Raw genomic sequence first — 15,613 nt, forward strand, 5'->3', positions numbered from 1 at the left:
TATTCATATAATCAACAATACTTCATTTGTTTTCCTTTTATTGGAATATACCTTAACATTTATGATTTGTAAGAGGATTTTTTGTTTTTCATGACCTTTTTAGTTGGTTTATTTATTTATCTTCTGTATTTGACAATTCTGATATTGTTTAAATTCGTAAATACGTACATAAACAGTAATTGTACCTTTTTGTTTATTATTTTTAGTTTAATTGTATTGGATTGTAAAATAAGTTCATAGTTTTCAATAAAAACTTCAGATTCTTATAAATATTTTTAATCAATTATATATAACCCATTCTGATGTATTACATGTTACTATCTTTCAGGTAATTTTTTTATTCCCTCCTCCCAGAACTTCTCTATTACTTTGCGATTATCCAATGCTGGACGTTTTTGCTCAACCAATGCCCTTAATTGTGCCAACTGGGCACAGTTCTGCGATATCCTGTGTCGTACAGTGAGGGTTGTCAGTGACCAATGCTTGAAATTGAATTGCACCATCAACAGTTGAAGGGCAACCCCAGCGCTTTGCATTTTCCAAGTCAAAATTTCCGGTTCTGAACCGAGCAAACCACTTAGGGACGGTGCTTTCTCCTAAGGCATCATCGCCATACACACTGCAAATTTTGCTAACCATCTGTGCAGTGAATTTTCTTTTTCAGAAATAAAAAATCATTAAATGACAAAAATGAATTTTTTCTCTTCCATTTTGAGCAAGGAAAATACCACTTAAAGATAAGGAATCTCGGTTCAAACTGCTGCATAAAAGCACCTTAACTAATCCTTATATTATTAAATATGTAAACATTATTGACCAAGTAAACATGATTTTATAAACACAGAGAGGATTAGATTGAAATATTGGAAAATGCAACAAACTTATTTAACAACCCAATATTTGATTCATTTTCATTTTTTTTTTTTTTTTTTATTAGAAGTTAGTCAAATTGTGATTTATGATATGATATATGGTTTTATTCTATTTCTTTTATTTTCATTTTATACACTCTGTTATTTATTTTTTATCTTTTCAAATTCATTATTATAATTATACTTAAGATGGTTAATAATTTCATTTTCATTTTGAAAATTTTATTTTTTACTCTAAGCCTATAAAGTATAATTTGGACGCCAGTAAAAAAACAGTTTCAGAGCATGGTGGAAACCATTATTCTCAACTCACTAGGAATCCTGCATCACCATTTATATTAGATCTTAGCTGCGTACTGTCAACTCTATGAAACAAAGTATTGTTAATGTATTCGACTTGTCACAAATAATACTTTATCATCCCTTTCAATATTTTCTATTGCCTGACTGATTAGTATGCTGTGTAACTGTAACACAGTTGAGTAGCAGCTCGCAATTTGTTTTTCGAGTTCCTCTTTCTAATTTTCTTAGTAATACAATATGTAAAGGAACCAAAGTTATAATGTTAGGCATCAGGTCAGATGATACCAATTTTTCTAAAATCTTTAGTTCTATAATGGTATATTACACATCAACACTCACATTTTTGGATACTTTTTTTTTTCAACCTAGAAAAATCTTTCTCCTACACTTAATTATCAAATGCTTTCATATTTCACTTTTTATCACTGCTAAAAACAGGAGATGGTGAATTATTTTAAATAAACAAAATTATAAGCATCTTAGAGGAAGCAATTTTGAAAATTCGGCATAAAGGTTTTGTCAAACTATTTCAATAAGAATATGACCTAGTAGATATTAAAGACCATTATTAAATTGTACATTGATGCAATGAGTTTAATTAAAAACTTTAGAGATGTTATCGAGAAAATGGTAAAAAAGTGAATAACACATAAAGTGGCACTTTTGGTAAGTCACTTTCAGCAAAAAATTTGTTGTACTATCCTGGACATCCACCTACCCTAAATAGGAAATTTCAGTTTAGCACAACTTATCATTTATGCATTAGAGCTAGGTTGTACACATGCACACACAGGCCATGATCAGAAGTTAAACGCTGGTAACCTAAACTAAGAATCAAAATTTTTCTCGATCCCAATGATACATAGGTTAACAGAAGTAATACATTCCCATTGATCATGCCAAATATGTTTCAGAGACACAAACTGACATTTAACATTCATCAAATCAGTACATATATAATTGTTGGGTAAAAGTGAAATGGATATCTATATCATTTTCCAAACTTTAAAATAATATTGGTACATACAATATACAAAAGATAGTAGATCAATTTTTCATGCAATACATTCGTAACTTCTGCAAAAATAAGCGAATTCTTATTAGCAAGACTAACGTATAAAATACTATAATGAACATGATGACTTACCATCATTCCTATTTCTAGGTGATCCAGGGGCTGACTGACTGTTAAGACCAGCAGGGGAACCTGATGCCGATTCTGTAGGAGAACCTTCTCTAGAAAGAGACTCTGGTGTCATCAAACCAGACATTCCAACATGACTGGGTGAAGCTGGAGCACTTCTGAAAATATATGACAAAATAAAATAATACTATAAAAAACAATTTAATACAACTATACTATTGAACCAATCTTTACCCAATTTTAACTAAATCATCTTCATGGTCTCCAAAGATTTAGAAATAATAAATCTACCAATATATACAATTCATACACGAAGAGTTAGAAAGCGCTAATTCCAGTCAGATTTGAAAACTTATTTTTGATTATTTACACACGTTATCGGGCTTTAAAGTTAATAACAACACAGAATTAATGATCCTTCAATTATAATAATAATTAAATTGAATACATTACATAAAAAAAATAAAGCAAGGTCTATTCAAACGAGCAGTTGGGAGGAGGAGGGGGGCATAACTATCTAGTGTTTCCCTACAGCTTACCCCAACTCGCCCCAAATTTTTTTTACAGAGTCGAAGGAAAAGAGACAAGTTTGTGTATGTGTGTAGAGAGGATAAAGGTATATTGATAATGGAAGCCCTTCTGTTAGCGAACAAACTGTAGTGAATTACGGTTTAAGGCTGTTAACCAACACATACAATGTTAATATGCTAAGGCTCCCAATAGATAAAAAGACAGTTCACCAATCCTTATTGTTTAGTTTAAACCAGCTGGAATAACATAGCTAGAGGAATTAACTTTCATCAATCATTTTCTTTTCCAGTATAAACCTGAATACAATATAAACCCTCAAAGGGCCCTTTTAGGACCCCAAAAATTTCTAATATATTAAATAACATCTGAAAAAATCCTTTGACTCCTGTTAAGTTCAGTGAATTTTAGTATTAAACTATTAGCAACATTCAGAAACAGAACCGAAAACAGCATGTGCTGTTTCTTAATGCCAATTCAAGAAACGTAATATACACGTAGTAACAACCTAAACTGATACCCCAGGAAACGTATACATATAGCAACAACATATACTAATATCCCAAGTAATTCCATAATTTCCTATGAACCTATGGAACTCCAAGTAAATTACACAGAATTGAAAAAAAAATTGTTTTAGCTTTAATTTTATGTAGCTTTAATTGTAAAATTAAAAAAGTGATATCAGATTTATTTTTAAAATACTTTGAAATGAAATAAACCTGAAAAGAAAAACATAAAGAAATCTTCCCCCCCCCCACCTCAAAAAATAAGAAGTTTTTAAAAATGTATGGTAAATTACTAAAATAGATACCTCGATGACAGTCCAAAAGGCACTCTAAAACAAGGTACACCTCGTTGTCTTCGCCTCCTAAAAGCTTGCTCTATCAATTTGCTTTCAGAGACAGGATCTATTCTCCAGAATGATCCTTTTCCTGGTTCTTCTTGAGAACGTGGTACTTTAATAAAATACCTGTTCAGAGAAAGGTTATGTCTGATAGAATTCTAAAAAGAAAAAAAAAAGAAAATAAAACATTAAAAACAGCTTCCTTATATAATAACTATTATTGTCTAATGCTTTAGTCTACACTTCATTGTCTTTATTAGATGATAAAATTTTCACTAAAAAGCAAAATCCTTATAGGCGGTAAACAGTTATTAAAAACATACAATTTTTGCAAAGCTATAATGAAGTAATATTACTACATAAAATTGGCAATAAAAGATAATAGTAAGGAAAAACAAAAGAAGGGTACAGGGAAAGAACTATCAGACAGGTTTTATCCTTTTTTTTTTCTTTTCCTTAGTCAGCCCAAGACTCCCGTTGGAGTCCTACACTGCTTTTATTTTTATTTTCCATTCAATAAAATGAGAGTGACTAAACTTTATCTCTTTTATAATTGTACATCAGTTTCTTTTAATATTAAGGACTTGGTTAATTTTATCAAATAAATGCATAGTTATATAAAAAAAACTTTCCTTAAACTCTTATACTGAAGTCCTGAATCCTGTGTCCGCCTAATAAAAGTATATCAGCGATCACTATGGAAACTTCTTCAAATGTTAAAGAAATATATTATAATTAATTGGAGATATAAGCAAAAAAGTATGAAAATAGTAGTATATTTATATTTTATCATTTTCTGTTTTCCTATCAATTATCATAGCTTTACGTGACCTGCTGTAGATTAACAAGTGTTCAATAAAATATTGTATAATATTTTCTTAAACATTTATTAATTACATGGCAATTAAAGAGAATTTTTTCGACAATACATTACTATAAAATATAAAATGCTAGAATATGAACAAATTATTGTAGAATTTTATATTCTCCTATTGTTAATCAATACTTATTGCTTTATTTTCTTCTTTTTTTAGCAATAACAAAAATAAATGGAAGTGTAGGTAACTTATGCATCAAACTTATTATGTACTTACAAGGGGAGGCTACAAAAACATGGTAAAGCCGATTTTAATGAAACTTTTTTTTTTATACAAGGTTGTAAATTATTTAAAATGTATCTGAAGGTTCTTGCCAGTCCTGAACCGAGAAAAACATTATTTTATATAATTTTTATTTGCACCCTTTTGTCTATATGGATTCAAAGATTATTATTCATCATTTGATTAGAGTTTCTGAGTAGAATAATAAATAAATATAGCTAATTGGATTAAACGTGTTCATATGTACTCATTGGAACAACACGTATGTTTTAATCTAATGATAGAGAATATCAATTATTTTACAATGTTTTTATTTTCATTTCACAATGGTACACAATTATCCCGTGTTTTAGTTAGGTGTAGCAAAAGTGAAACAATAAGTACATATTTGCCCCATATGCATTTTTTCGACTGATGTCACTGATCATTTAAGGAATGTAATAAATACTATATTAAAGAACAATATAAAATATAAGCAGACTTCTTAATAAAAAATATATTAAACTGTTTAAATTCAACCTTTTTTTTATACTGAAAGAATCTGAGGTAAACATTGTATTTTTTTGGTCCTTTTCCACATTTGAGAAAGAAAATTAGTACCAGTACAACCCATGTAGGGTCAGGGGTTCAGTACTTTATGAGGAAATACTGTTTCTTAAATAATAGTTATACAAGAAAGTCATTTGTTGAAAAATTACACTCAACTACCAGATTTTTCCCCAATTGAGGGTACCGACCTAATAGAGGCTGGGTGTGTTCCTGGAGGGCTCCAAAACCAACAGGGTTGAATCTAACTACAGTAAAAGAATACAAATTTATATGCTATAGCAGAATTCGAACCCGGTTCTCGTCCTTGGCACCTTTTTCACTGAGCAACTACACTCCCTCTTTTCTACATTTACTTTCCACCAAATATTTAAAATATTATGAGAACTTAAGGGTAATAACATATCTGCCCTATTTAACAAGAAAAATGTGTACCATATAGGTGATAAAAAAAAAGTTTGAGCGGAGAATCAGTGTAATCGCAAAAGACCTTAATAATATCATGAAATTCAGATTAGTCCGTCTAAATTGTGAAAAGAAAAGAGTAGGTAATTAAAATTACTGTCCTGCAAATGAGGGTAGAAAATTACCTATTCCATTTTTGAAACAAAATTACTTTAGCCAACCTCAATTAAATTTTGAGAATTCTTCTCAGGTAATAGCAAAAACTTTTAAATAAGAAATTTTGTGTATACCTATCTTTTGAATAAAACTTTAAGAACTTAATAGTCTAAATTAATTCTTAATGACAATTGTTCATAACAGCAGATAGAATAATTAAAAAAATATTGCTGATTCTATTAAATGAGTATAAATGTATACAAAATCAAAAGAAGCTTTAAGTAGGTCAAAAAAATGTTTTTTATAAAGAAGTTAAATTTATTTTTAGTTGACTCAAAACTCCTTAAACACAAAAATTTTCATTTGGACTAGATTTTTTGTTTCTTTCAATGCTAGACATTGGGTAAACTTGAGAACTCTTGTTTTAATATCTTGTGACCATTGTGTCAAAAATGAACTGAGGCAGGTAGATCGGAAAGGAAAAAAAACAGCATAGACTGAATTGTACCAAAGAGAATAAAGAGATTCATAGAAGACCTAATTATTAGAAGGAACTTGTGATACTGGTCATAAATACAATTTACAAATGCTAGATCTCTTGGGTGTTATCCACTTTCATCTGCACAGTGCATTGACCTTTTTTACTATCCTTACTATGTAGGTACAGAAGAAAATATAATTTGTGGTATTCATTTTTCAATAGATTTTTATGTGTAGGAGTTTCTCAGAATTCAAAAAAACAGATCTTTAATCATTGGTCTGTCTGTGACTACATATCTATGGCAAAATTATATTTAGATTGGGTGTCATATTTTGTTTGTTGTTTTGTAAGTTTCAGTGTATATCTGTTACATACTTGGGCACCCTGCGGACAATTGACAAAAATTGTATTTTAAAGTAAACTGTAGTGCCAAAATGGATCAACAATTTTGAAACTTGCTTAAACTCTTCTTGTTAAAAGCCATAAAACATTTCATATGAAGTTCATTCCTGAGAAAAAATAAGGAAGAAAACTATGATGAAAAATAAATTTTATTTGCGCATCACTCAAAAAAATCAACAACAGAATTTGTATGTAATCAATCAAAGCGTAATTGAAATCTCTACTAAACAAAAGAGACTACCATTAAATTTCTTGTAGTTTTTTGAATAACTTGAAAACTGTACATCTTGTGAAACATTCCAGCTGCTCATTTTGGGAACTAATTAAATTGTCTATAAAATAACATGAAAAAAATCCTAATCTGAATTCCTCCAATCCTGATCCAAGATTACGCACCCGAACTCAGCCTCTACTGACCTTTAATATCTACAAATGTAACAGTTTTTAAAAAAGCTGTAATAGCAATTCCTACTACCACAGAAGGCCACAAACAATAGTTACTTTTTCTGAAATATAAATTAAACTTTGAAAATATATTTCACTTCACCAGTCGGAGAATCATACGTTTATACTTCTCCTATTTATGAAATTTGAAACCTGATGGATATTCCTAAAGATTCTTAAGTTTATTATAACCTAATAAAAAAGTTAAAACTGCTATATACATGAGAGGTCAAACAACCTTTCCATTAGTTTTAATTAAGTCTAAGCATTGGGTGAGCATACTTTAAGTAAATCACAGTACATTAAGTGGTTTTAAAAAAGTCAAGTGGTGAATTTGAGGTGAGAAATTAGAAAACCCGGAAGACCGCCAAAAAGGTTTGAAGACAGTAAATCGCAAGGATTGTTGGATGATACTCCAACATAACTGACAGACCAATTAAATATGACACAAGAAGCTCCATACATTTAAAAACCATCCAAGGAAAGATATTGAAGATGGGAAAACCACTTGTGAAATGCTGCTTGCCAGGTACAAAATAATGTCACTTATTTATCAAATGGTGACTGGTGATGAAAAGTGGATATATTATATGGATACATAAGAACATGGGCAACTCCAGATGAACCATCCTTATTAGCTGCAAGGACAATGACAATGACAAGGACAACAAATCGCTTTGGACAGAAGACAATGCTTTGTTTGGTGGGATAAGAAGGGTATAATCTATCAACAAATGCTTTGTTTGGCGGAAGAAGAAGGGCATAATCTATCAATAAATGCTTTGTTGGGTGGGATCAGAAGGGTATAATCTACGAACAATCAGCTAGCTAGAATCTGACAAAACCTTTAAAACTGAAAGCTATTTACAACAAATTATTTATTTGAATCAAGCTTTTGTAAAAAATGATCAGAAGACAAAAAAAAAAAGGTAACACAAAGTGATTTACATATAGGAATAATTTCACAATTTTATTTGCAAACTTAATTTACATAAAAAAAAAAAAAATTATTTTTCTTATGATTTATCAAAAATAACTTTATATAACAATCAAAAAGTATTTTGAGGCAAAGTAGTACCAAAGGAATTACTTAATTAAAATATAAACAAAAGAAAAATAATAAAATGAAACCAAAGACAACAACAATTTGGTGAATGTAAGCAAAAAATCGTCAAATTATTACATTATATTTAATTTCAAATTAGTTACAAATGGGAAAAAAATTATTTGTACAATTTTTTTTTCTTCTTCAGGTTTAGGAATTAGCAAAGATTTAAAAAAACTTTGTATTTTTCCTCAAACTTGATAAATTGCCGAGATATGAGTGTGTGGAACTTCTAATCATAAGAGCGAATGATAATGTTGAGTTCCAAGGATCATCCTGGGATAACCATTGAATCTGGTGTGAAACCTAAAAAACAAAAAATCGGCAGAATAGTTTCGAGGAAAACTTGTGGACAAATTTTTGTTTTTACTTGATTTTTGGATTCTACTACCTACCTTGATATGTAAAACCTCGATATTTAAAGTAGGAGGTTAAATTTATAGGTTTCTTGGTTGATTAAAAAGCTTTATTATTGACAATAATAACTAAAATAAAAAAATTTAATGAAAGAATAAAAATGTAAAGAAAGTAAATGAAACTTACCATCAACTTCAAAAGTGGTTTCGGCCCAAGTTCAGAATAAGCAATAAATGGCTTTCAATTTTCTTTTAAAAATTCATAACCTTCTGTTGTTTTCAAGTTTCAAAGTAGTTAACATTAGATATGAGTAATATTTTAAAATATATTTATAATTAAACGATTAATTTTTAATTATATTTTGTTTGGTTTACGTACTGCCTTTCTCGATTCAAAAATTTAATGCCTATATATAATATAATTATTGCCTACTCATCATAATCATAATTTTCGGAATAAAATAAATCCTGATAATCCCTTACCCTTGTCACTCCATCCGAGGAATAAAAGGCGATAGGGAAATTTTATTGTAAGAAGACAAGCATAAATTAAATCCTAGAGTTGATAAGGGCTAGAACACTGGTTACAATATTTTCCTTTCAATACCAAGTAGTACCTTATTATTATTAATATTTTAGTAACATATTCGGTACTCGAGCAGAAGGAGTGTTAAAAGTTAAATAGTAAAGAACCATATCAAAAGGAGTACCATTACTTTGGTTATATCAAAATGGCCTTAGTTAAAGGAGGCTTTTATCACCTTTCTTTAGACTAAAGATCATGAGAGGAATAACTCATCAGCCCTTATCTTAATCTTTTATGAACTTGTCAAGTACTAATGGAAAATTGAATTATTCAATATAAAAGAAAACTAAATTTTCTCGCTGGCTGGCTCTTTTTTCAAGCATAATTCCTAATTTTTTCCAAAATTGATACAGAATTCTTAATCTTTAAGGAATTCCAAGCAGCTGAACACACTTTTACTGTTATATAATAAAAGCTGTGTGTTGTGTTCACCACAAAACCAGATTTTTTTAAAAAATATTATTCATCATATATGTATATATTTTCTCTCTCTATTCATTTTTCTATCCTTTTTATTATTTCTCCCTAAATATGATATTAATTTATGATTATCATATAATTTTTTTCTGTTCTACTACTAATTATTTGCTTAACGTAACTTTATATTTTATTATCTTCACTTATATACTGTCATATTTATCCATTATATCTAAGTTTTTTTTTTACATTTCTCATATTTATTCTCTTTATTAATATAATCAGGTTTGATTTTTATAATTCTACAGTCTCATACATTTGTTATCTTCTTACATTACCCCTCTTGATGTTCTTATTTTCTTCTAATATGAATTATTTAGTTTTGCCACTAGATTTTATAACTTTTCTACTCTACAATAATTCCTTCGGTGAATGAAAATTTTTCCACCATTTGACTAAAGATGGCTCAACCAGAAGGATTTCTAGTAATTGTCAGCAGTAAAATATAATTTTGTAAGTTTGGTCATCTCGTAACAACCTAATCTTAAAATATTAGTGACTCCATACCAGTATCACATGATTTTTTCATTTGAAAATGTCAAGTTTTATGCTGATTAAGCATCATTTGCAGGAAGCTTTGATTTAATTCTTTGATCTTAAAATATCTGTAGCTGAGGCACATTGATTATGTGTTGAATCATATAGTAAGGTTGCTTTAAGTGAGAATAGCCGTGAGTGGTTTCAAAGTTTAAAAACAGGGAGTTTGACGAAGAAGACAAAGAGTGTGATGGAAGGTGTTACATCAGAAGTAACTCAATACATGATTAACAATGTTTAAAATGAGGAAATAGAGTTCTATATAAACTGTGAACCAAAGAGACGGTGAGTGAAATGCTACCTGTAAGGCATACCAAAAAAGTTTTTTGCATCATATAGTCTTGGTGATGAAAAATAGGTCCACCATGATAATCTAAAGAAAAAATCATGGGGGCCACCTGACAGTACTTTAACATCGAAAACCAAACCAAACAGCCAAGGGAAAAATTCATACTGTATATTAGGTGGGTTCAGCTAGGTATCCAGTTATATGAGTTGTTCAATCTGAACGAAACCGTTACTGGAGATCTGTACTAAACAGAATTAATGAGATTGAGCCATGGACTAAAAAAAAAAACACCTATTACTACTCAAGCTACAAAAACAATTATTGTCTTATATGACAATGGTCGTTTGCAGGACGAGTAAAAACCTAATTGGAAACACTTATTTGAGAGAGAAGATCCTACACCACCTGCCATATTCATCAGACATTATCCATTACAATTATTACTGGTTCCAGTAGATGGCTCATGGGTTGTTTGAGCAGCATTTTACATTGTGTAAAGATACCAAAATTGGGTCGATTCATGGATAGCCTCTAAAGATAAAGAGTTCTTTCCATGTGGTATCCGAATGCTGCCAGAAAGAAGAGAAAAGATACTGGCTAGTGAACAATACTTTGAATAAAACTTAATGTATCATACAATAAATTTCTCATTTTGATCGATAACATCAAAAATTTATTAATAATATAAACTTATTGTAATATATAACCTTATTTCTTTATTTTGTAATATTGACGTATATATGTTGATGAATTCCATTATATCTTACTTATCGTTGCTACTCTTACATTTCTCACACTATTTTATTTATTTACACATACAAGTTTGATTATTCACTATAATTTTCAATCTATTCGTTATCTTTCCTTATTACTTCTAGCTATAGCTTAAAGGATGTAAGGGAAAAATGATAGAGTCCATCCAGTAATCTATTGATAAGCACATAGAAAACTTTCTACACAACTATTCATTCATAAGAACAGAGTCTTTGATTACTCTATTTTATTGAATAAAACAAAAAGTGTCTCTGATCGTTTTTCTTCTGGCCCTTCTGTTAAGTTTTTACAAATTTAAGATGCAACTTATCAGACTTTGTTTTTCACTGATTTTAGAATGTGAGGATAATATGTCCTCAGCTTATCCCTTTTAAAAAACTATTTTATCTACAATCAGATTAAGTGCATCATTTTTTAGTCAATTGCTGCTCAATAGGGTTGGTTTAGAATATAATGAAAGTTTTGTTTCTTACTCTAAATTCATTAGATATCAAATTTTACAACTAAAGGGAGAAGATAATAATCTGACATATTTTTATTTCTTTTTTTTTGCATTTTATGACTTTTGGTAGAAAATAAAAATTCGACAGAAATAGAAATTCCTATTTTCTGAGCTTAAATATTTCTTCTTGACAAGTTACATAAATTATCAAATCAAGTATCTTGAGAAAATCATGTTTTACTTACATATTAAAACCACTTAATAAGCTGATTTATGTTTTAGCAAAAATTTGTTTAAGTCTGAGAATTTCCTCTGAACTTTTGTACCGTTTGTTAACTCTGAAACTTATCTTTAGTGAATGAGTGATTCTCACCCAATACACTAGAGTGAGTCTGCTTATAAGTCTGCTGTTAACAATGTTTTGAAAATTTTATTGAGTAGTATTGAAGTTTATGACAAATTTTAAAATTTTTACCAACCTGATTTTATTCTTAAAAAACCTTTTCAATGATCTTGGGTTAAAATTCTATGAATTACCACTCTTAAAATTAAATATCTTCCTGTAAGCTCTAAAGAATTAAACCTAAGGTACCAATTACTGCTATATTAGCACTTCTTGGTCTATATTTGCTTTTCTTCATTTTGTTTTGTTTATCATTGATAACAGTCATTATCTAATTTTTTATAAAGCCCTGATGAAGGCCTACAATTTGGGCAGAAAGAGTACTAATAAAATAAGTTTTCCTTATTAGTGTACTTGTTTCCACTGACTGCGCCCAACAAGCAACTTCTCCTTAAATAATTTATTATATTTTTAATATTTAGAATATTGAAAAGAAAGTTTTGAATTTCTGAATAAAGTTAATACTTCATTAAATTAAATTAATAAATCACCTGCCAGCCTTTGTCAGCAGTCCTATAATAAGGGTAATTTTTAGTGATATAAGAATAGATCCCACTAAGCGTTAGCTGCTTGTCAGGAGCAGATGCAACTGCTTGAACTATTAACTGAGCATAAGAATATGGAGGCTTAGTTTCATCCTGTAACATCAAAGCAAATAATATATAAAACATTTATGAACAATCAAGAATCAACTTAATATTTATAGAAAAAAGCATTTTCATGAAAATTAGAACCAAACAACAAAGAAAAAAAATACTAGTACTCTGAAATACTATATTTTCGGCATAGTATCTGTGGTAAATTAAAAGAAAATCAATTTTTTTTTAACTGCTTCAATTTTTTTTTTTTAAACATTTACATTCAGCAATATTCACAAATTTTCTGATATATTATCAAGTTCAAAAACTGTATGACCTAGTGAAAAAAAAGTTGTGTCCTTTTGATCAATTATTGATGTAGTTTCATGAAATAAATCTCTGGCAGTAGTGAACAAATAGGTCAATTGAGAATGTAGGATCTGAAAACATCAAAGAACCATAGTTTAAATTAACACATAAGGATCCTTATTACATTAAGTAATGGGAACCATGGTGACGTTTAAAAACATATGTAGAACACGTCACAGTTTATAACCCAACCCAGAAACATCAGAAAGGAAATCCCCCCTTTAATTTAATATCAACTCAGATACTTATTTGTCAGGTATATCATGTGAAACCTGTTTTTTAAAATCAATATTTCTTATGTTTTTTGCCAAGTAAGTAAGGGTATAACTAGTTTTAAGTATTTCACTCGAAAAACAATCACTACACGTATTTTCTGAGTGTTTGTATAATTTGATTAGATACTCTACAGATTTGTAAACATAACTGTCATCATAAAGTAATATTAAGTGTTTGAGGTACTGTATTTTTACTTTTCTAAAATGGCAAGGTTTATTGATGAGGAATAATTCCAATTTTGATTAGGTATTTGTTTTAATTAATTTCATTTGAATTAAACATTCATGGATTTTTAATGTATAAGAACTTTAAGAAAAACAAAACAACAAAGTCCTAAGGAATCATGATCTGCGACACATGTGAAGTTAGTTTATGTTTTAAGCCATTCCGTAACAAATAATGATTTTATACAGTTAAAAAAAATATTTGAAAATATTCACCTCAATAAACTTTACCCATAAACTAAGAAAAAGAGAGATCCAATTCATGACAGTGGCAGTGCTTAGTATAACCATAAGGTAACAGTTAAAGTATACAAATCCAACAAACTGGAAACCAGAATTTTTAATTTATATATATTTTAAACCTAAATAGATGCAATAATTCCAAATATAAAATTTTAAATTGTGAGAAAAAAATTTCAGCTCTAATGGGTTAAGGCATAGTAAGAAAAAGTATCAGGGAAAACATTAAACTAAATTATTATATTTTTGTTATGAAAGAGCTTTGAATTGGTCAACAGAAATTAATGACTTTGACTCATGAGCTCTTCCAAAATAGTTAGATGCTTATTAATAATATATATTAACAAATACTTCTGGCTCAAAAAATATTAATAAAAATAAAATTATAAAATAAAACAAAATTTGAAACGAAAGACAATATAATTCAACATCTAGCTATGTACATTTGTTTCCACAAACTAACAACGAGATTACTAAAATAAACACACGTATAACAACTTTTACATGTATTCGGAAAATTAGTAGTTGAGGAGATGAAAACTTAATGAAAGAGTATAAAGAATGGAGATGGGTAAAGAATTCCAAAAATTGTTATATAGATGGAGAAAAGGATTGGAATATTGGGAGTATTTATTTATTGAAGTTTTTTCTTTGAACATTTTAAATTAACAAATTATTTATGATAATGTCGAAGATACAATAATTACAACATGAAGAAGTTGTAGAAGCCTTTAGGACAACATAGGATAAGAACATATAAAAGAAAAAGGTAATCAATAAATCAATAAGTTTTAGTTTTAAGGTCTCAGAACAAATAATAGAAGCAGCTAGAAAATTCTGCACCATACACTTTTAACGGAACCATTTGGAGTCACCTAGAGACTGATAAAATAATGATCAACAAAAGATTGAAAATCTCGTACAACACAAGATTGCTGTTCACTTATTCTAATAATGTAAAACTATTCCAATTAAAAGATAATGTAAAGTAATAATATGTAGAACAACATCTAACTTCACATGATTTCAATTGAAATTTAATAATTTGTTAACAAGTTTGGAGCCCCAATTTGCAAAACCAATACCTGAGGTGTTCGAAAGTTAATGCCATTTAAAGAGAAGTTAAAATCAGTCCTGGTCAGAATTCAGAATCATGTTCACTTCACTAACAGGGAGCAATATTTATTTCTCAAACCAATCACTAATAATTTGGGGGCAATCAAAAGGCCCTCTCCTATAAGATTTTAGCTGTAAAATATAATAAAACTATTTTTCAGCGTAAAAAGCTTTTGGTCTAATCAGACAGGTCCTAGCGATGAATTAATCCTTACTGTTTAACAAAAGTTCTTACACACCAAAACATAAAATATGTTGGTTAATAAAAATATAAAATGGAAATACACAGGTTATAATTACTTTAGGTGAAGTATAAGAGTCTGGTTGTTGACAACCATTACTAGCACGGAAAAGTTTACTTTCAGAATTACTTTCAGTAATATCCAGCATATCTCTGAAAAAAAAAACATTAATCTTTAAGAAAAAGGAAATAAATATTAATAGGCTTAAAAATAATAAAAACTTAAAACACTAAGGAGAAACTAATCATTTGAATGCCAATTGGAACTGAGCAGAAGAAAAGGAGTAAGATAATGCTCTACAAAAAGGTGTATGGAACTGAGCAGAAGAAAAGGAATAAGAGAATACTCTACAAAAAGGTGTATGGAACTGA

The 15,613-nt window shown here is 29.1% G+C and overlaps 1 protein-coding gene across 2 annotated transcripts in view; it reads right to left on the reverse strand.

Annotated features, from left to right (window-relative positions):
- The window catches only part of FoxK (forkhead box K), a 54,479-nt gene that overhangs the window by 18,243 nt on the left and 20,623 nt on the right, over nucleotides 1–15,613 (reverse strand). For both annotated transcript variants that reach the window (XM_014437527.2, XM_014437528.2), the window contains exons 4-7: nucleotides 15,301–15,394; nucleotides 12,689–12,835; nucleotides 3,662–3,852; nucleotides 2,323–2,477 (exon numbers count right to left, since the gene is read on the reverse strand). In XM_014437527.2, coding sequence (XP_014293013.1) covers nucleotides 2,323–2,477; nucleotides 3,662–3,852; nucleotides 12,689–12,835; nucleotides 15,301–15,394 — 587 coding nt within the window. The remainder of the gene's footprint in view (nucleotides 1–2,322; nucleotides 2,478–3,661; nucleotides 3,853–12,688; nucleotides 12,836–15,300; nucleotides 15,395–15,613) is intronic.

This window comes from Halyomorpha halys, unplaced genomic scaffold, assembly GCF_000696795.3.
Source record: "Halyomorpha halys isolate HHAL.00 unplaced genomic scaffold, Hhal_1.1 Scaffold2683.1, whole genome shotgun sequence".
Classification (NCBI taxonomy): Eukaryota; Metazoa; Arthropoda; class Insecta; order Hemiptera; family Pentatomidae; genus Halyomorpha; species Halyomorpha halys.